The following is a 21,707-nucleotide window of genomic DNA, read 5'->3' as shown; positions in this document are numbered from 1 at the left end:
GATCTGTATGACAAGAAGGAACAAACCGCAGACCACGCCATCCATTATGCGCCAAATGGTGCGAGTGGTCTGCGTGAACAGGATGATGAATAAATTTAGTGTCTATGCTAGACCGAGTCACCGCCACTGTTCAAGGGTGGAAAAAGGCACAGCCCCACGAGACCCTGAGTAGCGAAGGTTCATACGAAGAATAAACTACAGACCGTGAGGTTCGTCCGCCTGTCCCAAGGCGTAAAGGATAAGCGCTATATGCAGAAGAAAAAAAAGGGATGTTAAATGACAAGAGGGGTTTAACAATGATCCTCAAGTACCAGATCAGACGATTTGTTTATAGATCGTAGCACAAAGTAAACAGTGATTCGAGTCGAAAAACATGAGAACTCCCGGTTAAGACTTGGGCCTTTTAGCTGCATGTGACAAACTACTACACACCAAAAAGATAGATCGACTAAAAAATATTTCACAAACATTGCCTGAGAAACTAACACAATTTACGTGCAACTTATGTTTTATTAGAGGATGGCGACGCTCACAAAAGGTTCTGTAAAGCCATTCGAGAAACAAAGATACGAGAAAAGAACTTCGTCAGAGTCGAAGTCATTATTTCTACTTAGATTTGCATCTGTTGACTCCATGCAAGTTCGAGTATCTCGTCACTCTCGGAAAGTTCCCTCATGGAGTGGAGAGGGTACAACCCCCCTGATATTCATTTTTCGTGGTCCGAATAAGCATTGATAACCTAGGAAAGACTACAATCTTGCAATAAAGTGGTGTTCACCACAAATTCAACTCAGGCCTAGTGTTCAGTATGAACTGATGTGGTATGAACAGAACACATCTACCCACTGAGTCAGATACTTTGTGCACTAGACCAGTGATTGCTACCAACGTTACTTGACGGGCTCAGCAAGTTATTGTCCATGGACGTCCTTTTGTTGAAGTAACTTTAGCACTCCCGCACCAAGCACATCTCGTCGTTCCAAACAGAAAAGCAAGATTTAGTGATGAAAGGACTTTCTAGAATGCCACCGACACTTTCGCGCTAACTAGCGGAAGTAATTCTTTCGTTTTAAGCTTCCAGTTCACGATGTCCTTCGACACGGATTGCCACATCTCGCCATGCCTCGGTTCAGCGTTTACGCACCGCTTGAGGACTTCTTTCTGCTTTTCCTGCCAAAACATTAGAGAAGGTTCAACATTAACAGCTGTAAAAGCAAGGCACAACACATAGCGACCTTTATACACAGGCTTTGTCAACGTAAGAACTTAAACACGCGACTATAGGTCGATGTAAAAACGTTGTTAGCGTTATTTCAAAGCTGTTACTTTCAATGGCTAACATGAATAATAGAGTTGCTAAAAACAAATCATTTTGAATTTCTCCTCTTAGAAAATCGACATTCATTGTATGACCTTGACCTTACCTCGTTTCCGTGGGTGAGTTCAAACCTATAGAAGTAAGCCCAAGCATCCCCGAAGTCCTGGTCGATCTTGACAGTCCGGAGGAACCACTCCCTGGCCTTGGTCAGTTTTCGTTCACTCCAAAACAACCTGGGATGCAGGTCAGTGGTTAGGATGATAGTTTTAGGATAATTTCGCAGACGAAAGTGTTGTTTGAAGAATGTAAGTCGTCGACATAAAACAACAATCAAAAGAAGCGTCCAAGAATTTCATTTTTGCAATGAGGTCATCAAGCGATCGTAAAGCAAAAAAAAACAGTTTTCATTGAACCACTTGCTAGAAACTACACAAATGAAACTTCTGGTGAATGCAGTGATTACCATTTGGCTTAGTGTTTGGGAACGTTCAAATATTACGTAACGCTTTTTTCCGAATTTTTGACCCCCCCCTCCCCCATGTAACGCCAACGTAACGCATTTTTCAATCCCCCCTCCCCCATGTAACGCTTTTTCACTACGAATTCAGCACAAAAAACTACCATTCCGTACTCGAAAGCGTTACGTAACGTTTTGCTTGAACCCCCTCCCCCCCGATGTGACGCTAACGTAACGCTTTGCATAAACCCCCCCCTCCCCCTCGAAGGCGTTACGTAATATTTGAACGTTCCCTTTCTTATTTTAGAAAAAAAAAGATTATTTATTCCTTACGGAACGGGGTAGTACAGATCAATGAGGTAGAGGTAGAATATCTTTGTTACGTTGATCTTACATTAATTCATCGGTTGTATGGAATACTATTAGAAAATTGCGAGTAGAATGTTGCTCATGATAGCTCGAAGATGCAGGTTTTCGTCTGACTCTCTTCAGGAGCTAAAAATCGTCAGAAAAAAATAAACCTAAAAGTGGTGAATTATTTATAGTGGAAGAAAAACGAAATGTAAATTTGGCTAATCAGAATAATACAAAATTAACGAAGAAGTTCTAAGGTATAAAACGAATTCTTTTTGACGGCATAAGATTGGTTCGAGAAAAATAATTCGTTTTATGCCTTAAAACTTCTTCGCTAATTTTGTATTATTCTGATTAGCCAAATTTACATTTCATTTTTCTTCCACTACAAATACCTCACCACTTTTAGGCTTATTTTATTCTGACGATAGCTCCTGAAGAGAGTCAGACGAAAACCTGCAGCTTCGAGCTACAATGAGCAAAATTCTACTCACAATTTGCAAGTTCTGTAGCATCAATGAATTCGAATACTAACTATCTCTTCAATAACTACAAAGTTTAAAATAACGCAATTCAACATGAAACATATTAAACAAAATAAAAATTTTAACGGATATGCAAAAAGTGAGTTATTTTACAGCTCATGCACTCAGAAAGGAAAAAAAAACTAACCGTGCGACTGCCAACAACACGCACGAGTCGTGCTCGCATTTCTTCAACGCATCGACGCTCTTCGTCTTCCTCTGTGGACGAGCCTCGATGAATATCGCTTCCGCCCAGAGGATGCCTGAGGAAGGACACTCCTGCAGGGAGCGTGCCATCAGGCTACTGGCTATGTTCTTGATCCCTGCGTTCCATTCAAGCCTGATGGAGGAGAGCCTGGAACAGAAGATAATCTCAATGAAGAAGGGGGAAGAAAAGAGGATTTAGAAGGAAGTGACGACCAAAAAGAAATAACAATAATGTCACAAACGCGTATTAGTAAACAAACAATACATTTAGAAATGAAACCCACCAAAGCTGCGGACACATCGGGTTCTTGAGTCGTCCCTTTTCTAAGACAGCTCGAGCTTTTGTCAGGTTTCCTTTCTCCTGTTCCAACCTGCTCAGCAGGTTCCACAGTGGGATCGCACGGGGACACTTTGCCAACCCCTGGTCATTTATTTGGAAGTGAGACATTGGTATGTACCGTAACACACACAATACATGGACAATTTGTATAGATACAGTTATATTCTGAGGTGTTTAGAAAGCGTAAAAGTAACTAAGTTATGACATTATTACAGGAACAAGCTAGTTATTTTAGGTGATACAATTTTATTCAAAGTAAATGCTGCAGAATAAAGCTGCTAAACTATGTCAATCAATCTTTAAAGTATCAGAGTGCAGATGGTTATTACAAGACGTTCAGCAGGGTGTTTTTTTTCCAGATCGTCACGGATTTCGATGGCAAGCAGTTTAACTGACTTGTTTGATTGAGTTTATCCATTCTAGTTTGCGCTAATTAATGGAAACCTACCGAAGTATAAGCATCTCTGGCGCCGCTGATGTTGCCCAGCTGTTCTTCTATTTGTCCACGCATCATCCAATTCTTAGCGAAGTCGGGGTAAAGACTGGTGGCCTCCTTAAGCAGGGACTTTGCCTCGTCCAACATGTTGAGGCACCACTCAAGCTTGATGGACTGCAAGAAAGTTTCCATGAGAAATGCAGCGAGAAAGTTCAAACCAACGTCCCAGCACATTGGGAACAAGGCTACGTGAATGGGTCTGAATGAAGCCAAAAATAAAGCTATCGCAAGATCGAAGAAAATAAACATCAAAATTTACCGAAATGCTGGCCCACTTCAACAATAAGCACTGGCATATAGAAAAGTCCCAGACAGCAAAGTCTGCAGACGTTGAATCAATGTAAAATGTAGAATTTTGCTATCTGGGAAGAGAGCAAACGTTAAATGAATGTAAAAAGGATTCATTTTGCTCAGTGGGCAAGATACAAGTAACCGGACCTTCATCATAACCCTAGCTGTGCATGCGTTCGCTCGGGCCTTAGCTAGCAGCTTCCTCGCTCTGTCGTGTTCGTTATTCTCCGATTCGAGCTTGACAGCAGCCAGCCATATGTCTTCGGAATTGGGGTTTGCTTGAAAAGCCAACGCCAGGATGGATCTAAAAAAGAATATATTTATTACGTTTATTACTATGACTCAAGTGTCACGTTTTTGTAAAAATATTACATGATGTAAATGTAGCAATAATGCATAATAGACAAAAACGAAGGATAATGTGTCAAAACTTTTCAAAAACTTAACACATTAGTTTAAACAAAGCATTAAATGTAGTACTGTTTTTTAAGAAACTGTTAAGGGCTCGCTTTTGTTTGTTATAAACAACTTGTTTCTACCAAGTACAACGCGTATCAGACCGCCACCTCGTTACATGTTGCATTACAAGCAAGTAAACAACAGAAGGACGACTCACGGTCTTTAAAACCTCATCAGACAAAGCAACAAACGCATTTAGATCTTGAGTTACCTTGCTGCCGCCACGTCGTTTGCCATCCACTTGGACTTGGCTCCCATCAACCACAAGACCTCGGCCTTCGGACAATGCGCCACGGCCCTCTGAAGTAAGGCCTCTAATGACTCCCGAGTGCCGTGGTTCTTCTCAAGGTATGCCGCTCGTAACCATATGCTCTTTTTACTGATGACAAAGATCGTTTTAGTTGCACTGCTATTAAATTGTAGTGGTGACAAATATTGCATAAAACGGAAAAGTCACAGGTACGAAAGTTTGAGATAGAATCTGCCATGTGCTGCATGATAATACATTGCACAAACAGTTCAAACATACGCATCTTTCATAGTAGATTTATGTCTACCTCAACAACAGCGTACCAGAGAGGCAGAAACAAGCTTACCTAGGTAATGTGTTGAGTGCATGAGCATAGATGGCTCGTGCGCATTCATATGCTCCGTGGGAGATGCTGCTCTCTGCGTCATCCATCCATGTGTGCTTACGATCTTCATCTTCAACTCCGATACCTGGAGAGCGATGCACAATTGTCGTAAACAATCATACCAAAAAAGTCCCCATAAAAAGTTAGGACAAGAAACTAGTTGGGAAATGAATTAGGCTAAACTATGTACGTTCTAGAATGATGACGTCACTGTATTGAAATGTTTGATATTCTGTATTGCCACATCCACACAGGCCATGATCCACATTGAGTTTGGCTTTCATCCCTTGCTCGTGACCATGAGATTAAATTTAACTTTTTCTCCTGAGCCACTAAAGAGGATGCAAGAGAACTATTTGCCACTCACCAATGACGTGCTTTATTATACACTGGCATGTCTTCACACTTTCAGACTTCTCAGCATCCTCCGCATCTTGTATCCACTGATCCCTGCGTAAGTAAAACATCAAAAAATAGTGATGGGAAGCTGGTTTAAAAGAAAATCGAACGGAAATTCAAACACATGTAAAGAAAAATTCAACACCATTTCAATTCCAGCATAACGTCACGTGTCTGCCTACTGTATTGCTAAGATAGGATATGCACCAGGCAAGTCTGCAGCTTCATTCTTTCCACAGCATCGAATTGTTGTCACGCAATTTACGAGTTACGACGACTAACTGTTGGTATTTTAAAACTAATTTAAACAAGCAAGTGGCTCGTTCGAGACACGATCCCACGAGGGAGCATCATCAGTTCATCACCTGTTCACGTCCACCATGTTGGCTTTGAGGGATATGATAGAACGTTCGATGATCTTGTCAACCATCTTTACATTGTCATGCGCTTCTTCGAGCTTGGCAGCAGTAATCCAAATGTGGCGATCGGTTGGAATGTGCTCTCGGGCTTTGTTCAGGACCTGACAAGAGTACAAAAGATGACGGTCATCTCATATTGAATTATTGCATCTTGCGTCTCATATCAAGCATCTTGAGCATTGGTTCTACTAAGTGCCCGGCATTAATGCGAAGTAGACTTCACTTCTCTCGGCGTTTTTTTCGCAAAGCTAACTTACGTATTAAATTTCAGATAGAATGGGCAATGTTTTTTTACAATCCAACCTGGCAGGGTGTCCAACTGGGATCGTTTGGTCAAAACCGATCGTCTCACCCAGACAAAACCCTCTCACTATTTGATGTACACAGTTGCCTCTGTTAATCTACACGGCGATGTCCGCGTTAAAGGGCATTGAAAGTAACTTCACCTGAGCTGAACAAGTTAACATGCCACTGTTGACTATCGTACTAACAAATAGCACGTTTGGCGAAGTGAAGTAAGAACAGTAAGAGCTACAAACAAGAAACAACGTTAAATAAACCAACTTTTCTGGCATTCTGGTAATCTTCTAGCTTGGCCAGGGCGAGCCAGAGTTCGGTACTATGAGGGCAACACTCGACTGCCCTAGAGAGCATTATCCTGGCGTCTTCAGCTACTTCCAGCTCGACAGCTACTTTCCACAAGCGCACTGAGTTAGGAACATGCTCCAAGGCTGAAGAAAAACAACACAACTCATGAACATTCAAAAATCACCAACCAGGGTTAGCAATCCTACAATCCTAATACTGAAATTGAAAATGTTTCATAATTTTTTTACATCCGAACTGTGACTGCCATTTGTAAAGACGCCATGATCGAATTTAACTACTACATATTATTGAGCATTGCTCATTGAGCAAGTTGTATTGTTATTTTGCTTTGTCGCTTGACAAAAGTAACACTAACACAAGCTGAAATGCTCAACGCTTTGTTATGGTATCACGCAGGACTGCTGTCAGAAATAATGGCTACTAAGCCTTACTCCACAATTATACAGTAGGGCCATTATAAACATAATTTTGTCTAATCGTCATTGAAATTACATTAAGTGAACTACACCAGTTTCGGTCAAAGTCTTTCTCCAGGAAGGGGTACATTTTTTTTTCAATTTTCTGGGGTAGTAATGGCATGCAGCACCACAAATCACGACAACTGAAAAGAATCCGACAAATAAAAAGCTTTGAATTCGCTGAAATTACACAGCACAGCAATTCTGCCATTACCATCCAATCCAATAGCAGATTCATTGACAATATGACGCATGAGTGTAGAATGAATTAGATAAAGATTAAAATTTTTGTTGAGAGCTTGTTATAAACATTAAGAAACTTTGTTTTACAAAAATGTAAATGTCCGTTCTGCCATTCAAAAGTTACAGTACTACTTACCTTTACGATAGACTCTCTTCTTTGCTTTATTGTCAGTTTCCAGTGAGGCGGCACGGATCCATATTCTCACTGACTGAGGTAACTGCACAATCGCACTGGCACACACTGCCTTGGCCGCATCGCCCGGTTGTAGCCGGGCTGCTTCAAGCCAAACATCTTCACTCTATGTAATGAATTAAGGAAAGTATTATTTGAGGCTGGATTAGAATATTTGTGAGCACTTTAGAAATCATCCATTCGGTTATTACATTACATTTACATATAAGATGTATTTTTTTTTGTTTATATCTTTATCCTGCATTGCGGGAAAGCGGACTTGAGCGCTATGCATCGGTGTACGCCTTCCGACGTACACCTGACCCACGCTGCAGCCGACGGCAATGTCTGTTTCCGGTTGTCTACTCTATTTATGACTTAAATTTGGTACTACCCATTACTCGAAATCGATCACTAGGTAGAGGCAATTATCGCGAAGTTTCTTGCCCAGAGAAACAACAGCAAGTGCGGGTGGCTGGAGTAGAACATGCAGGCTCTCGACTGCGAGCCCAACGCACTAACCACTCGGTCACTGCTGCCGACAAGATTATGTTATGTTACAGATTATGTTGTTATTATGTTACTTAGATTATGTTACTTGCGCGTGTATGTTGCCAAAACGAAAATAATGCGACTCTTTTGCTTGAGGCTTTTTTGGCCACATCATCAAACAATCAAACCCTTACCTTTGGACACATTTCTGTTCCTTTCATGATGATATTTCGAGCAATCTGCAACTTTCCAGTGACCTCCTCCAGCCTGGCTGAAGCAATCCAAGCAGGGGGGTGCTTCGGGTTGGTCTCCCTCACGGACTTCAGGAGTAATCTTGCCTTCTTGATATCAGCGACATCTCCCCCGTGTTGGGGGAGCATGGAATGGAGGTCAGTGAGGTATCCCTTTGGATCCACAACTGTCTGTCCGGTCACTGAGTCGGATACCTGCACAATGCACGGGAATAATGTTAAAAAAACGATGAGAAACAATACCTTTAAATCAAACGTTAAGAAACCGAGCAAAACTATCCAGATTTGTTAATAATAGAGAAAAAGTTTTACTACTACTCCAAAAGCATACTATTACTGTATTTCTTCCCTACGGACATGAGCAGGAGCAATGCCAGCCAAAGTTGGCAGATAAGCAGTAGGTGTGGGGCGGAGACAGCCAGTGATGATGCGCAAGGTGTCGTTAATGCATACATCTATCTTTTTTGTGTGTCTGCTGCGGTTCCACACAGCAGTTCTCACAAACTGGCTCTACATGCGAGACTCGATCCTCAACACCTTCTCCACAGTCACTCCCAAACAAATGGACCAGTCAGACCTCAACGCCTATCATCAAGGCGCCCATTCCATCAATATGCTACACAACTTGTGGATAAGAACTTCAGCTGCATGGAAACATGGGCCCAAGAATGGAACGAGCTGCCACATATCCCTCCCCAGTTTTCAGTTATGCCAGCACTTTCCATCCCTCCTGGAGCAAACCTCTCAAGAAAGGCATGGGTCACATTGAACAGGATCAGATGTGACGTTGGCTGTACTGGAGCTAATCTGTTTAGGTGGGGGTTGCATAATTCGCCGATATGTGTCTGCGGAGCGGTAGAACAAACAATGCAACACATACTCCACGAATGTTCCATCTTACGACCCCCAAGTGGAATCACTGGTATTCGACAACTGGACCCAACTACCGTATCTTGGCTGCACGAGGAGGCATTGCCAATCTAAGCTACTACAAGTCAAACGAGAGAAGAAGAACTGTATTTCTATATACCGAAAAATAATAATCTGAAGCTAACAGTCATGATCCATAAATTGAGTTTCGTCTATTCTACGTAGTAACATCATAAACAAGTGCTGCATGACATTAGTGAAGTACTTCCTTCCCATATTGCAACCTGATGTGCAACATGACATACCTGGCTTAATCTCATGTCCATTAAGGTGTTCCGGGCCTGACCAATCCTTCTCATATCAAGCTCACCGGCAGGGGTGTTCCAACCAGGAGTAGCTGTACCAGGGAAAGGGGTGTTTAAACCCGATGGAAAGGGAGTGTTGATACCCCCATATTGTTGCTGTCTGGAAAAATAGTAATGTCAGAAAAAAGATCTTTCATATATGAATGTGGCAACAGGGAAGGTTTACTTCTGATTGGCACATATCAGCCTTACAGGGCTACAGGCTTGCATTTTGCCATATCATTAAATCACTTTACATATTGCAGTAAAGTGTCGATATTTCTATAGCAATGCGATAGTTGTTCTTGTTCTGCAAACGTTCAAGGTAGCCTACTGAGTTACTGACAATTTCCTATAGAAAGTGAAGGGTGATTCCAATACAATTACAACCACCAAACCTATAGCTTTAGTGTCAAAGGCAAGTAAATGGATGATAAAATTATAACCAACAACACTTTAGAAATTAAGAAAAGAAAATCAAATCGTAAACTTCTCTTGTCAGTTCTACATTAATGATTTCAACAAGCAATAAAATATGAAGAAGCTAAATTTTATAATGGAAATGAAGAGAAAATTTCGTGTCCGCATTCGTCACGTAGACTTCACCATCTTCACTATGTATGCTTAAAGAAAGCAAATAGAGCAATCATTATTCATTTACAAATGATAAGTTTAAAACATATCGACCGATATTAACATAAACATTTATTATTTTTGTTTTTATTACCTGGCATCAAGGCTGTTTACTGTGGCATTTTGAGCAAGACCTCTTGCAAAGAAACTGTCAGGCACTGGAGTAATCTTCTCCATTCTGGGATTACGCTGCTTCTTGTTTCTTGCATCCCCTACTCCTGGAATGGAAGTCCATTCGTCTTCTGATATCTAACAAAGATGAAATTGCTCAATATGTCACAACGTAAGTAACCCGACGTTCACGTAGTTCCAAATAGCTATTACAAATACAAAACGTCACAACCCAGGATACTCACAACAGAGAGTTTTCGTTTGAGGTCAGAAAACATTTGTTGAATCTTCGGTCGCTCTTCACGAAACTTCTCCAGCTCTTCTCGCTCTCTTCGTTCTCGATAAGTCTTCCTCCTCTCATCCATCTTTCTGTCCACTCCTTCATAAACAAGATCTGCTTCTTCGTCATCTTTCTCGTACGGACCAGAAGAGAAAAGATTCCCAGCATAGCCTGAAAACTAAACATGACCATTATGGAGCTGTCATTGCGAGATATATTTTATGTTTGCAATCAAGGGCAATCCCAAACAATGAATTAATTAAAATGACTCAAATTAACACAAAGTTTGATGTAGATAGAAATGTGATGTAGCTAATTGCTCCATGAAAGACATAGATGTTTAATTTATTATCTCTGTCTTTTTTTAAATATATTGTTTAACCCTGAGCGTCACTAGGCTACTGTCGTAATTACTTCATCATAATTAGCATCATTTAAATCTTCTTCTTCATCTTCTGTCTTGCGTGATGCTTTCATTTGATCCCCGACCGTCCGCAATCCCGGAGGAGCATGTCTGTCATCTGTTGGATCACTGATGTCACGAGCCGGACCAATGTCAGAACGTGTGGTGAAACCTGTAGCTCTGTATCAGCAATAACTGTGTTAATGAAGTGACACAGTTCGAGGAAAAGGATTACGACAGATGGTTTTCCTTATATTGTAAATGCTATTTTTTTAAACTCTGCCACTGCCATAAAACAATAAAGGTATGAGTTTAAATCATGACATAATTTAAAATAACTTTTGATCGTATGCAATTGAACGAATGGATTTTTTGGTTCTTCATTGAATGGATGCACATTGCACAATCTTATTAATTATAAGAAATAGTAATACAATGAGCTGAATTCAAATGATCAAACCGATATTACACAACTAACTAAACAAAGAGAGGCCAGGTTTGATCGGATGGAGAAACTTTCAACACATCTGCCTCACACATTGAACTAAACAAGTCACAGTGGCCTACCGTAGGTGTCTTTGTTATTTCAAAGTCACTGCAGTAGATGAGGTTTATTAACCAATCAGAAGACAAGATTTAAATCAGCTGATTGCAGTCATACGGCTCATGCACGTTAGAAAGTAAATCAAATAAACGTTTCGTCGTCACCAGCGTGGCCTAAGGGTTAGAGCTAAGAAATAGTCATTTCGATGGCGTAGGTCCGATTCCCACCCCTGCCATTACTCTGTTTTCTTTTGTAATTACCAAAGTTCAAAGCAAGAATCAACTCTCTGGCTGAGCGTAGGGATGGGCAATATAGAATTTCGAATAGTTGCAATCCGAATATCTAATTATTCGAATTGAAATGACATTTCAAATCGAATTTTCCAAACCGAAATTAAAATATCCACTTTTCAGACTACCAAATTTTTCATCGATTTTTCGCCGATCAATTACATTCGGCTCAGCGATAGCTAGTTGCTCTAGCGAAAACGGCTAGCCAGCTCTTTACCAGTGCGGTTTGTAAACGTCGGAAGACCGTTGTGCTGTGGATTTGCATCGTACGAATGGAACACAATTCAACTCTGGGTGAGGCTACTGCTACACCTAGTGACGTAAGTTCCACAACAATGCAGCAATCCAATGAAATGGATGATCTGTTGAGCTCCGGTCTTGAAGCGACGAATACTTCAGCATCAACTAACGACGACAACGAACAGCTTTGAGTTACCGAAGATAACCGATCCTACCTTAAGGCAAAAGTGCCATACAGCGATGCAATTGAATGGTGGAACAAAAATCAAGAAAAGTTCCCGCGGTTGTTTGATCTTGCGGGGAAGTATTTAGCCACTTCTGCATCCTCAGAAAGATCCTTCTCGAGTGCTGGATTAACAGCATAAAAACTGCGATTGCGGCTCGCTGGAGAGCATTTAGAAGCTTTAAACATTCTTCACTGTCACAAAGACTTGCTCTCCTCGGCAGTTACTGCTGTTTTTCGTTTCGTTGCCACTTTTTCAATACCGGTATGTGTCTTCAATAAAATCAGAATAAAAACAAAGCTTTTTGACAATTTCTGACATTAAAAGAAATTATTCTAGAATAGGTATTCGAAATTCTAAAAATTATTCTAGAATAATTCTAGAATAGCTTATTCTTCTATTTTGCCCATCCCTAAGTGAGCGCTAGAAGGCTCACAATGCTGCAGTCAGCTGGTCCAAACAGAAAATTGTCCTATGTTATGCTGTCTACCAGTCAAAATACTCTGTCTGCTGCAGCGATCTACAGATTACAAATACGCCACTTACCCTCGTCCCAAACCAGGCACATAACCAGGTGGGGCAGGCTGTCCAAGCCATGGCTTTTTCTTTTTCTGGGAGTGAATTACTCCAGTTATTTCAGCCATGTCTTATTAATCACAAAACAGATAATTACAATATTAGCATTACACTAACTCCTCACTCAATCCTGTCATGTAAAATTGCAATTATATCCCAACTTAAAATATCGAAATTTTGCTACAAGCAAAACACATCACTAAATGCAAACACCACATCTATGAAATAAAATTATGCAATTCATTCGGTGTCTTAAAATTAGTTTGTGACAATCTTTGTTTTACATTTTAAAAAGCAACGTTATTGATAGATACGACATGATTACTTAACAAGCAAATTCTTCCAAAACTTCAGAATAAACATGCGCAGTCCCACCAGCATTTCTGCCACCAATTTTTCTTCTTACAGAAACTATATCTTCCCAGCCCTGACTCTACGTTCTTAGCTGGTACAAAAACTACTTCAGAGCACAAGTTACCCGTTCTCTCATGTCATGCACTGAATTTGTGGGCCAGTTGCTTGAGGTCTTTCTGGCTTATAATATTTTGTGTCATTGGTTGTTTTACATTTAAAGCAATTGACGCAAATAAAAGATCAAACAGTGGTGTAATACTGGTGAAGCCACAAGCGTGTTTCTTGCTGTCAACACATAGATCGTTGAACATGTTGAATTTTGAAGAGCTGAGCTGTTAAATTAGAGAACAAATGATAAAGCAAATGACTGTGTCTGAATACATAGGTCACAAGGAACATTATTTCAAGCTTCAATTTATAAATTCATGCACTAGTAAGAGAAAACCTTTGCATGGTGTAGAAACAAAGTATGTTAAACTCAGCATAACTTGACCTATTCAATGCAATTTAGAGTAATGCAGCACTTGATGATATATCAAACACACATCATCGAAGGTAAATTAACTGCAATTCAACGCACTACTAAAATCTATTTAAACATTTTTACAGATAGAATTTTGATTCATTCTTCACGACCATATATATACTGATGCAATCTTGTTTTAGATTTCTGTAACTCATAACAAATGAAAAACAACATACCAGTGACATAAATATTGCTAAATTTATAAATATAGCCATAAATAATTTAAATTTTCTAGCATAACAGCAAGTGATCAGATCAATATAAATATTGAATGTTAACAAAAAATCTACCAGTTAACATGAGCAACTTTTGTTCAACAGAAACATTAATCGATACACCGGTGAGTAACTTGCCTAAAATTTTAACTACATCTACTTAAAATCAAAGCTAGTTTTCAAACAGTCAACAAATTGATAATAATCATATATGCATATCAAATAAATTTAACTTTTGCACAATGCACATGCAATATAACCAATAAATATGGAAAATTATTTGGCATTAAGTCCATAGTCTCTATAATTGTACCACCATCAATTTCCAAAAATAAATTATTTTTTCACACATTTTATTTTGCTTTCTTCTGTTTTTTCTTTTGCTTTGTTTGAATACATTCACCTTTGCTTAGAGCTAACTTTTTCTTGAGGTCCAACAATTTTGCAACTTCTCGGTCAATGTCTGGTTTATCAGCCTTGTCTGCTTTTAATTGACGAACTACATTGCCCTGCTTTGCAACTTCTTTTTCTAGTTCCACATCTCCATTTGGAACAGGAATTTCAACTTTCTTACCTTCCATTGGTTTCTTTTCTGCTATTCCTCCAAACTTTTCACGATATCCCTCAATCTCACTTTCTTCCAGCTTCCTGAAGAGCGGTGATGGAACATTGATCTTGTGACCCGATGGAATCAAACATACAAAAGCTGCATCATCAGAAAGAAAATTCACCTCTTCTGGAGCATTTAGTTGTTCCTGAATGATACGGCTGGTAACGGGCATGTATGGACGAAGAAGCACAGACAAAACACATGATAAGTTTGCTGCAAGAAATGTCACAGTGGAAGCTCTAACTTTGTCACTATCACTTCCTTTGATCAGTTTCCAAGGCTGATTTTCTTGCAGATATTGATTTCCCAACCTGGATATGTTCAATATTCGTTTCAAATTGTCACGCAATTTAACTTTTATCATGTCATCAGAATAAGAACGCAGTTCTTGATTGACAAGGGCCATCAGCTGATATTCTGCAATCGTTAGCTCTGCTTTCGGCACAATTCCTTCATATGTTTTGGAAACAAATTTTAAAGATCGATTGATAAAGTTTCCAAGATTATTCAAAAGCTCAGAATTGTTTTTTAACATGAAATCACTCCAACTGAAGTGGGTATCTTGTCCTTCTGGTCTCATGTAAATCAGATAAAACCTCCAAATGTCTGCTTCAATGTCTGTCTGAGCAGCATGATTTCCAAATACGCCAACGTTTCGACTCTTGGAAAACTTACCATCTTCATAATTGAGATACTCAGTGGCATTTAAATGATTTACTAGGGTGTATGAATCATCTGTGCCAAGCAGACATGATGGAAACACCACACTATGGAAAGGAACATTGTCTTTGGCCATGAAGTTGTAAAGCTGAACATTATTTGGGTTTTTCCACCATTTTTCCCATTGGTCAGTATAATTTGCAGTGATCGACAAGTAGCCAATAGGAGCATCAAACCAAACATAAAATACCTTATCAGTAAACCCTTCCAAAGGCACTGGTGTTCCCCATTTCAAATCTCTGGTAATACACCGAGGCTTTAAACCATCCCTAAGCCACGTTTCAGTAATGGTTTTAGCGTTAGTAGACCATCCTTGACCCTTGAAAAGCACATCAAGAGTTTCACGAAGTTTTGGCTCAAGCTTTGATAAATCTACAAACAAATGCTCAGAGTTTTTTAGCACTGGAGAGTGACTGCAAATCTTGCATTTGGGATTTTTTAATTCAACAGCATTGATGAGCTTGCCACATTTATCACATTGATCACCACGGGCATCGTCAAAGTTGCACATTGGACAAGTTCCTTCAACAAATCTATCTGCCAGAAAACGTTGACAATTCTGACAATAAAGCTGCTCCACAGTTTTCTGCAATAAGTACTTGTTGCGATAAAGATGCCAAAAAATATCTTGTGAGATTTTAGTTTGTTGTTCAGTTGTTGTTCTTCCAAAGTAATCAAAACCTACATGAAACCATTCATACACTTCAGTATGGATCTTGTTGTATTTGTCACAAATCTCTTTTGGGGAAACACCTTCTTGAGCTGCTTTAGTTTCTGTAGCTGTGCCATATTCATCTGTGCCACAAATGTATAATGTGTTCCAGCCACGCAAACGACAGAATCTTGCAAAGACATCAGCACTGAGAACACAACCAATGATGTTTCCTAAATGAGGAACATTATTAACATAGGGCAAAGCACTGGTAATTAAAATATTTTTTTCTCCATCTTTTGGTAAAATTGGATGTGAACGTTTTCTTAATGAGGGTAGTTTAGAAAACGCGTCCCACAAGCTTTTACTAGCAGCTACTTCTTCTTCTGAAACAACAGGTGGTTCTCTTTCAACTGATGAAATTTTTGACTTATCAGCTAATGCCTTGACCTGAGGAATGTCACTTTTCCCTTGCACCTTTGCTTGATTCTTCAATGATGAGTAATATAACTGAAACACACTTGTTCCTTTGCCACAGGTGACTGCTTCCCATGCTTGCTTAAAAGAAGACTTGCTTGATACAATAGAAAACCATTTTGAAATTAAAGGAAGTTCTTCTAACTGGTTAATGTGATCATGCAACAATACAGACAAACAGCAAGGTATCACACAACTAACGATATCATTGTTCATGATCCTCTTATTTTTCTTCAACTTCTGCTCTAACCGTTTCAATGTTTCAAGCAGGAGAGCATCCCAAGTAAAATTGACATCTTTTGCAGCACAAAATTCTCTCTCAATACAAGGCCGCAATTGGTTGAATTCAAGCTCAAGCCATTCCAAATGATCAGTAGAGTCTTTATTTTCATTAACCTGATACATGTATTGAACGACGCTGTTTGATGAAGTCAATTTATTTCCAGATGGCAAAATGACACCAAAGTTAGAAGCATCATCTTTTAAATCTAATTGAAGCCCATTTTCATAACTGGCAAAGAAAACTTTCAATAACTCAGGGCTTCTAGGACTTTGGACAAAAAGTTTCATCATTAAAACCTCCAAGGTATCAGTATTCCTATTTTATTACAATAATAGTTTTCCCTGGCTAGAAACAAGAAAACAAATCTAAAAACATACATTCTCCGCATGAAGGGAACATATATATATATATTAAGAAGGCTTGAATTATATATGGTATCATATATATATATAATTAGGGATAAGACATTTCATTTTATTCTTGCTTAAAATCGCAACTAAAAACTAAAGTCAAACTGTAAACATGATTCAATCTCTGTTAAAGGCAAACTGAGTTCCTGAACTCACAAAATGCAACTTTAGGCTACTTATACAGTAGTTTCTGATCTAAAGTTTTTAAACACCCAAAAACGAGACAGTGCAAAATCATAAAACCATTAGTATGATGGATGACTATTGACTATGCACAACATTAAAGTGACCTAGGCTAATTTAGAAAGCTATAATAATGGCCACTTCTTTTCTTAAATCCAATAAGGATGCTGGATGGCTTCTTCAAGTTTCCAAGCCCCTTGAAACGGTTACGGGCCCCTAAAATGATCCCGGACCCGAGTTTAAAAGTAGCCTACCCTTTGAACCTACGGTATAGCGCTTGAGAGCTCTCTCTGACGTTACGCGCTCCCTTCACTGACGTCGCATCAGAATCCTGGAATCAATTTGATTTGTACAAATGCTGCATGCTTTTAGCATCGTTTCGTGCTTTTAGCGTCGTGTTGTTTCATCTGCAGAGACTATGCAGCATCACCTCTGCTTTTGTTCAATAATAACAATACCACAACTTTTTAAGCACATCATTTTTTTCACTGCTAAAAAACAGATTTGATACTCGAAAACGAACTTCATTTGTGGACTTTACTTAACACTTCACTTAACACTCATTTTTTTCACTGCTAAAAACAGATTTGATACTCGAAAACGAACTTCATTTGTGGATTCTCCACCTCGAAACCCCCTTCTTATCTTTGTTGCATTATATTGTGTTAACCTTTAACCTTTTAACAGATTGAGTCGCTTTTTAGCAGCATGAACTTGAAGCGAGCTCTGTGAGCTACAATTCCTGTCTCGATTTGTTGTGATTCGCTTGATTGCAAGAATCAATTAGCCTACCAGGACTCACTGCTAAGAAGCACATGACTATGGAACTGTGTTCTGAAAGCCGGGTCTGCTACTATTCGGTGAGTCCGATTCGGTGAGTTCCTAACCTCTAATCCTAAAACGGCAATGATAATTAGGCTATGGTAGCCTACCCAATAATTAAAAAAAAAATTGAAAAAATCTCCCGTTAAGGGATCGGACTCACCGAAACGGGCCATTCCTCTGAAAGCCAGTACAAACCGCTACTACCACAGCAAATTTGCAGCATCTGGCTAAAACAGATCTTTAGTACGGTATCTACATTGTGAAGTACCGTAATCTACCTTTAACTCACCGCAATACATTTTCAAGTCACACTTGTAGGCAGGCGCGAATCTAAGAGTTTTTTTCGGGGGGGGGCCAGAAAATTTGAAAATCAATTAAAAAGAAAGAAAAAGCAAAACAGATATGAACAATGATACTACGTACGACATATATGATATGCTAAAAAATAGACCAGTGTTTCTCAACCCCGAGTCCGCGGACTCAAATGAGTCCGCGGAAGGGCCTGGATGAGTCCGCGAGCACAGTTGCTTTTGCTAGTAGCCTAGTCAGTTCATATTGTATTACAAATAAAACGTAAAGCTCACAGCTGTTTAAAGGACACGAAACTTCGTCGGCACCTAGAATCAAACCATGGAAATTTTTTAACAAATCTCTTGAAGTATTTAAAGAAAGAGAGCATTAGGTGAAGCGAAGTCGCATTGATCGCCCAACTGCCTGGGGAGGAATAGTATATTCTCACAGTCATGCAGTGCGTGCTTCTTTTGCGGTTGCATGGAAAATCGCTTGTGCAAAAGCACCTCACACAGCTGGAGAAAATTTGATTAAACCAGCATCTGTTGAAATGGCCAGGATAATGTGTAGTGATGCTGTTGCTAACAAACTGGAAATGGTTCCTTTGTCAAACGACACCATGAAGAGGCGTATCGAAGAAATCTCAAGAAATGTTCTGCAACAAACAATTGCTGCCATAAGATGCTGTGAAAGATTTAGTTTGCAACTGGATGAGACAACCGATATCGGAAGTGATGCACAGCTCATGGTGATTGTGCGATATTTTGACACAAATGATTTCGTTGAGCAGTTTCTGTTTTGCTGTCCACTTGCTAAAAATACCACAGGAGAAGAAATATTCAAGAAAGTGGATTACTTCTTTGAAGAACATCAGCTTGAGTGGTCTAATTGCATGTCTGTTTGGGCTGATGGTGCTCCAGCCATGATGGGAAGTAAGAAAGGCTTCATGAGTTTTGTGAAAAAGAAAAACAATAACATTTCGGTTGTTCATTGTCTTCGCCACAGAGAAAATTTGGCAACAAAGAAAATACAAGAAAATCTTGCCATAGTTTTCAAAGAGGTTGTATCTGTGGTAAATTATATTAAATCTCGTCCTTTGAACACTCGCATTTCGTGCTTTGTGTGACGAAATGGGAGCGGAACTCAGTGGGCTTCTGTTCCATTCAACTGTTCGTTGGTTGTCACGAGGAAAGGTGCTTGAGAGAGTGGCTACTCTTAAAGAGGAAACCCATGCTTTTTTAAAAGTCCCTAGAGCAAAATCATGAACTTGCTGATCGCTTTCGTGATGATGAATGGATTGCGAAGTTGCTATTTTTGTTTTCAGCCATGTAAACCAACTGAATAGTTCTATGCAAGGAAAAGAGAAACTATTTTTTGATGTTTTGGAAAGTATTGATGCATTCAAACGTAAAATAAAGCTGTGGATGCATCGAATGAAAAGTGGGAGGTTAGCTGCTTTCCCAGGATTGAACTTATTTGTGGAAGAGAAAGATATCAATTTGGGCGTCATTCTTCCCATCTTTCTTGAGCACCTCAACACATTTCTTTCTGAATTGGATCGTTATATTCCTTGCAACGATTATTGCAGGATTTTTAATTGGGTTCGGAATCCTTTTCAGGTGTCAGCGCTAGAACTTCATTCAGATATGGACTGCATTGCTGAACAGTTGCTTGAATTGCAAAGCCGACAGATGTGGAAAGACAAGTTTAAAAAGGCTTCTTTGACTCAATTTTGGGCAAATGTGCAGCCGATGGAGCCTAGTCTTTCAGATCTTTGCAAGCAAGCTGCAACAGCTTTTTTGCCATTTCCAACCACATAGGCTACCTGTGTGAATCTGGCTTTTCAACTCTGACGATGATCAAAACGAAGTATCGCAATAGACTTCAACCGGAAGATGACATCAGATGTGCACTGACAACCATAATTCCAGAATTCGATAAACTTGTCAAGCAAGTTCAAGGACAAGGCTTTCATTGAGTATGTGTTGAGTGAAAAACAGTGCTTGCTTTTTTCGTTGATACCGTATTAAACTCTCTTGGATAGAAATCAAAAAACCTATTTTTCGTTAATATATAGCTTGAGTCCGCGGATATATACGCGAGCTTGAGAATAGTCCGTGGGTCAAAAAGGTTGAGAACCACTGAAATAGACATTAAAACAACCATTTTCATCAATTGTGATGCCGAGGGACTAATATCAGCTGTTTAGAAGCATATCAAACCATTTGATGCGAAAACATACAATTTTTCACAAAATTTCGGGGGGGCACGGGTCCCCCCCATAAATCCGCGCCTGCTTGTAGGCTACCTTGAAAAAAACGCTTTGTTTCAGCCATAACTTTACACTGTACATCATCCTGTACCGCAAAGCAACAACCATAAAAATACAACTTTTGGTAATGCAAGCAATGAAAAATAAAACTGAAAGTCCGCACCCACCGTTAGCTCTTAGCTCAGTGGTTACGTGCCCGACCTGGCGCTGGTTTGGCTCACGGGACCGGGGTGCAGGCGCGGATTTATGGGGGGGGGCCGGGCCCCCCCCGAAATTTTGTGAAAAATTGTATGTTTCCGCATCAAATGGTTTGATATGATTCTAAACAGCTGATATTAGTCCCTCGGCATCACAATTGATGAAAATGGTTGTTTTAATGTCTATTTTCTAGCATATCGTATATGTCGTAGTATCATTGTTCATATCTGTTTAGCTTTTTCTTTCTTTTTAATTGATTTTCAAATTTTCTGGCCCCCCCCCGAAAAAAACTCTTAGATTCGCGCCTGCCGGGGTGTGCGCTTGAGCAACGTACTTTAGGACTGCTCTCCATGCAGTGGCACCTAGTGGCAAAATTGGACAACTAGATAATTTTTGATGTCTAATTCGATAAATTAGAGCAAAACGTCGGTAATTCTAATTCTAATTCTAATCTAATTCGATAAAAACTTGTTTGTTCTAATTGTAGTTATTATCTAACCTCCAATTTTTTTAAACGTTTTGGTTTGTTTTCAACAGTATTTTTTGGCAAATGGAAAGATACTGCGCTCTTATTATCAACGTTATGCAAAGAAAATGCAATCAAACGATCAAGATCAAAGTGTCATTTCATCCCTGGAGCAGCAAAGTCATGAAAAATGTGATTAATTCATCAATTCACTGACGTTACAATTTATAGGCTATTATGACGTAAGTAGTTTTCTCGCTGTGATGGTGGAATGACACTTTGATCCCGAGTGGCCCCATTGGCATTTTCATCCAACTAAAATACCGTAAGATATGTGACAACTGCGTCCAACTAATTCTAATCTAGTTCAAATTCTATTCTAATTTGTGAAAAATTGCGTACCGGGTAGCTCTAATCCTAGTCTAATTTTTAAAAGCTTAAATTACTCTAATTACAATTCTAATCTAATTTCGAAAGACTACAAAAATTCTAGTTGTCCAAGTCTGCATGGTGAATCGAATAATTCCTCCGCAACAACACTTCAACAATCAGAAAACTTCACTTTGCCAATCTCGGTGGCGGCCCT

At 39.5% G+C, this 21,707-nt stretch overlaps 3 protein-coding genes across 3 annotated transcripts; 1 reads left to right on the top strand and 2 right to left on the bottom strand.

Annotated features, from left to right (window-relative positions):
• Window positions 1-496: 496 nt before the first annotated feature.
• Window positions 497-12,765, bottom strand: LOC145785656 (pre-mRNA-processing factor 6-like). Its single transcript, XM_082597342.1, has 18 exons — window positions 12,610-12,765; window positions 10,777-10,945; window positions 10,328-10,540; window positions 10,066-10,220; window positions 9,300-9,459; window positions 8,068-8,319; window positions 7,346-7,508; window positions 6,464-6,630; window positions 5,846-6,000; window positions 5,449-5,531; window positions 5,043-5,166; window positions 4,658-4,825; window positions 4,135-4,291; window positions 3,649-3,810; window positions 3,145-3,281; window positions 2,802-3,008; window positions 1,425-1,551; window positions 497-1,170 (listed from the first exon to the last, which is right to left on the bottom strand). Exons 1-18 carry the CDS (start codon window positions 12,705-12,707, stop codon window positions 1,018-1,020), a joined length of 2,850 nt encoding a protein of 949 aa, XP_082453468.1. The 5' UTR covers window positions 12,708-12,765; the 3' UTR covers window positions 497-1,017.
• A 4-nt stretch (window positions 12,766-12,769) lies between these two features.
• On the bottom strand, window positions 12,770-16,816 carry LOC145785665 (methionine--tRNA ligase, cytoplasmic-like). The gene has a single exon (XM_082597354.1). The coding sequence runs from the start codon at window positions 16,764-16,766 to the stop codon at window positions 14,088-14,090; it is 2,679 nt and encodes an 892-aa protein (XP_082453480.1). The 5' UTR covers window positions 16,767-16,816; the 3' UTR covers window positions 12,770-14,087.
• Window positions 16,817-18,747: 1,931 nt separating this feature from the next.
• Window positions 18,748-20,005, top strand: LOC145788402 (protein FAM200C-like). Its single transcript, XM_082600171.1, has 2 exons — window positions 18,748-19,257; window positions 19,805-20,005. Exons 1-2 carry the CDS (start codon window positions 18,748-18,750, stop codon window positions 20,003-20,005), a joined length of 711 nt encoding a protein of 236 aa, XP_082456297.1.
• Window positions 20,006-21,707: the final 1,702 nt, after the last annotated feature.

Source organism: Aplidium turbinatum, chromosome 2 (genome assembly GCF_918807975.1).
Source record: "Aplidium turbinatum chromosome 2, kaAplTurb1.1, whole genome shotgun sequence".
NCBI lineage: Eukaryota > Metazoa > Chordata > Ascidiacea > Aplousobranchia > Polyclinidae > Aplidium > Aplidium turbinatum.
Note: the sequence above shows the minus strand (reverse complement) of the source record. Positions and strands in the feature narration are given on the sequence as shown.

Coding starts and splice junctions, on each gene's coding strand:
- LOC145785656 (XM_082597342.1), bottom strand. CDS start 12,707: ATGGCTGAAATAACTGGAGTAATTCACTCCCAGAAAAAGAAAAAGCCA. Junction 1,552..2,801: donor GTGTTGTTGGCAGTCGCACG/GTTAGTTTTTTT, acceptor CCTGCATCCCAG/GTTGTTTTGGAGTGAACGAA. Junction 1,171..1,424: donor AACTCACCCACGGAAACGAG/GTAAGGTCAAGG, acceptor ATGTTTTGGCAG/GAAAAGCAGAAAGAAGTCCT.
- LOC145785665 (XM_082597354.1), bottom strand. CDS start 16,766: ATGATGAAACTTTTTGTCCAAAGTCCTAGAAGCCCTGAGTTATTGAAA.
- LOC145788402 (XM_082600171.1), top strand. CDS start 18,748: ATGTGTAGTGATGCTGTTGCTAACAAACTGGAAATGGTTCCTTTGTCA. Junction 19,258..19,804: donor TCAAAGAGGTTGTATCTGTG/GTAAATTATATT, acceptor AATCCTTTTCAG/GTGTCAGCGCTAGAACTTCA.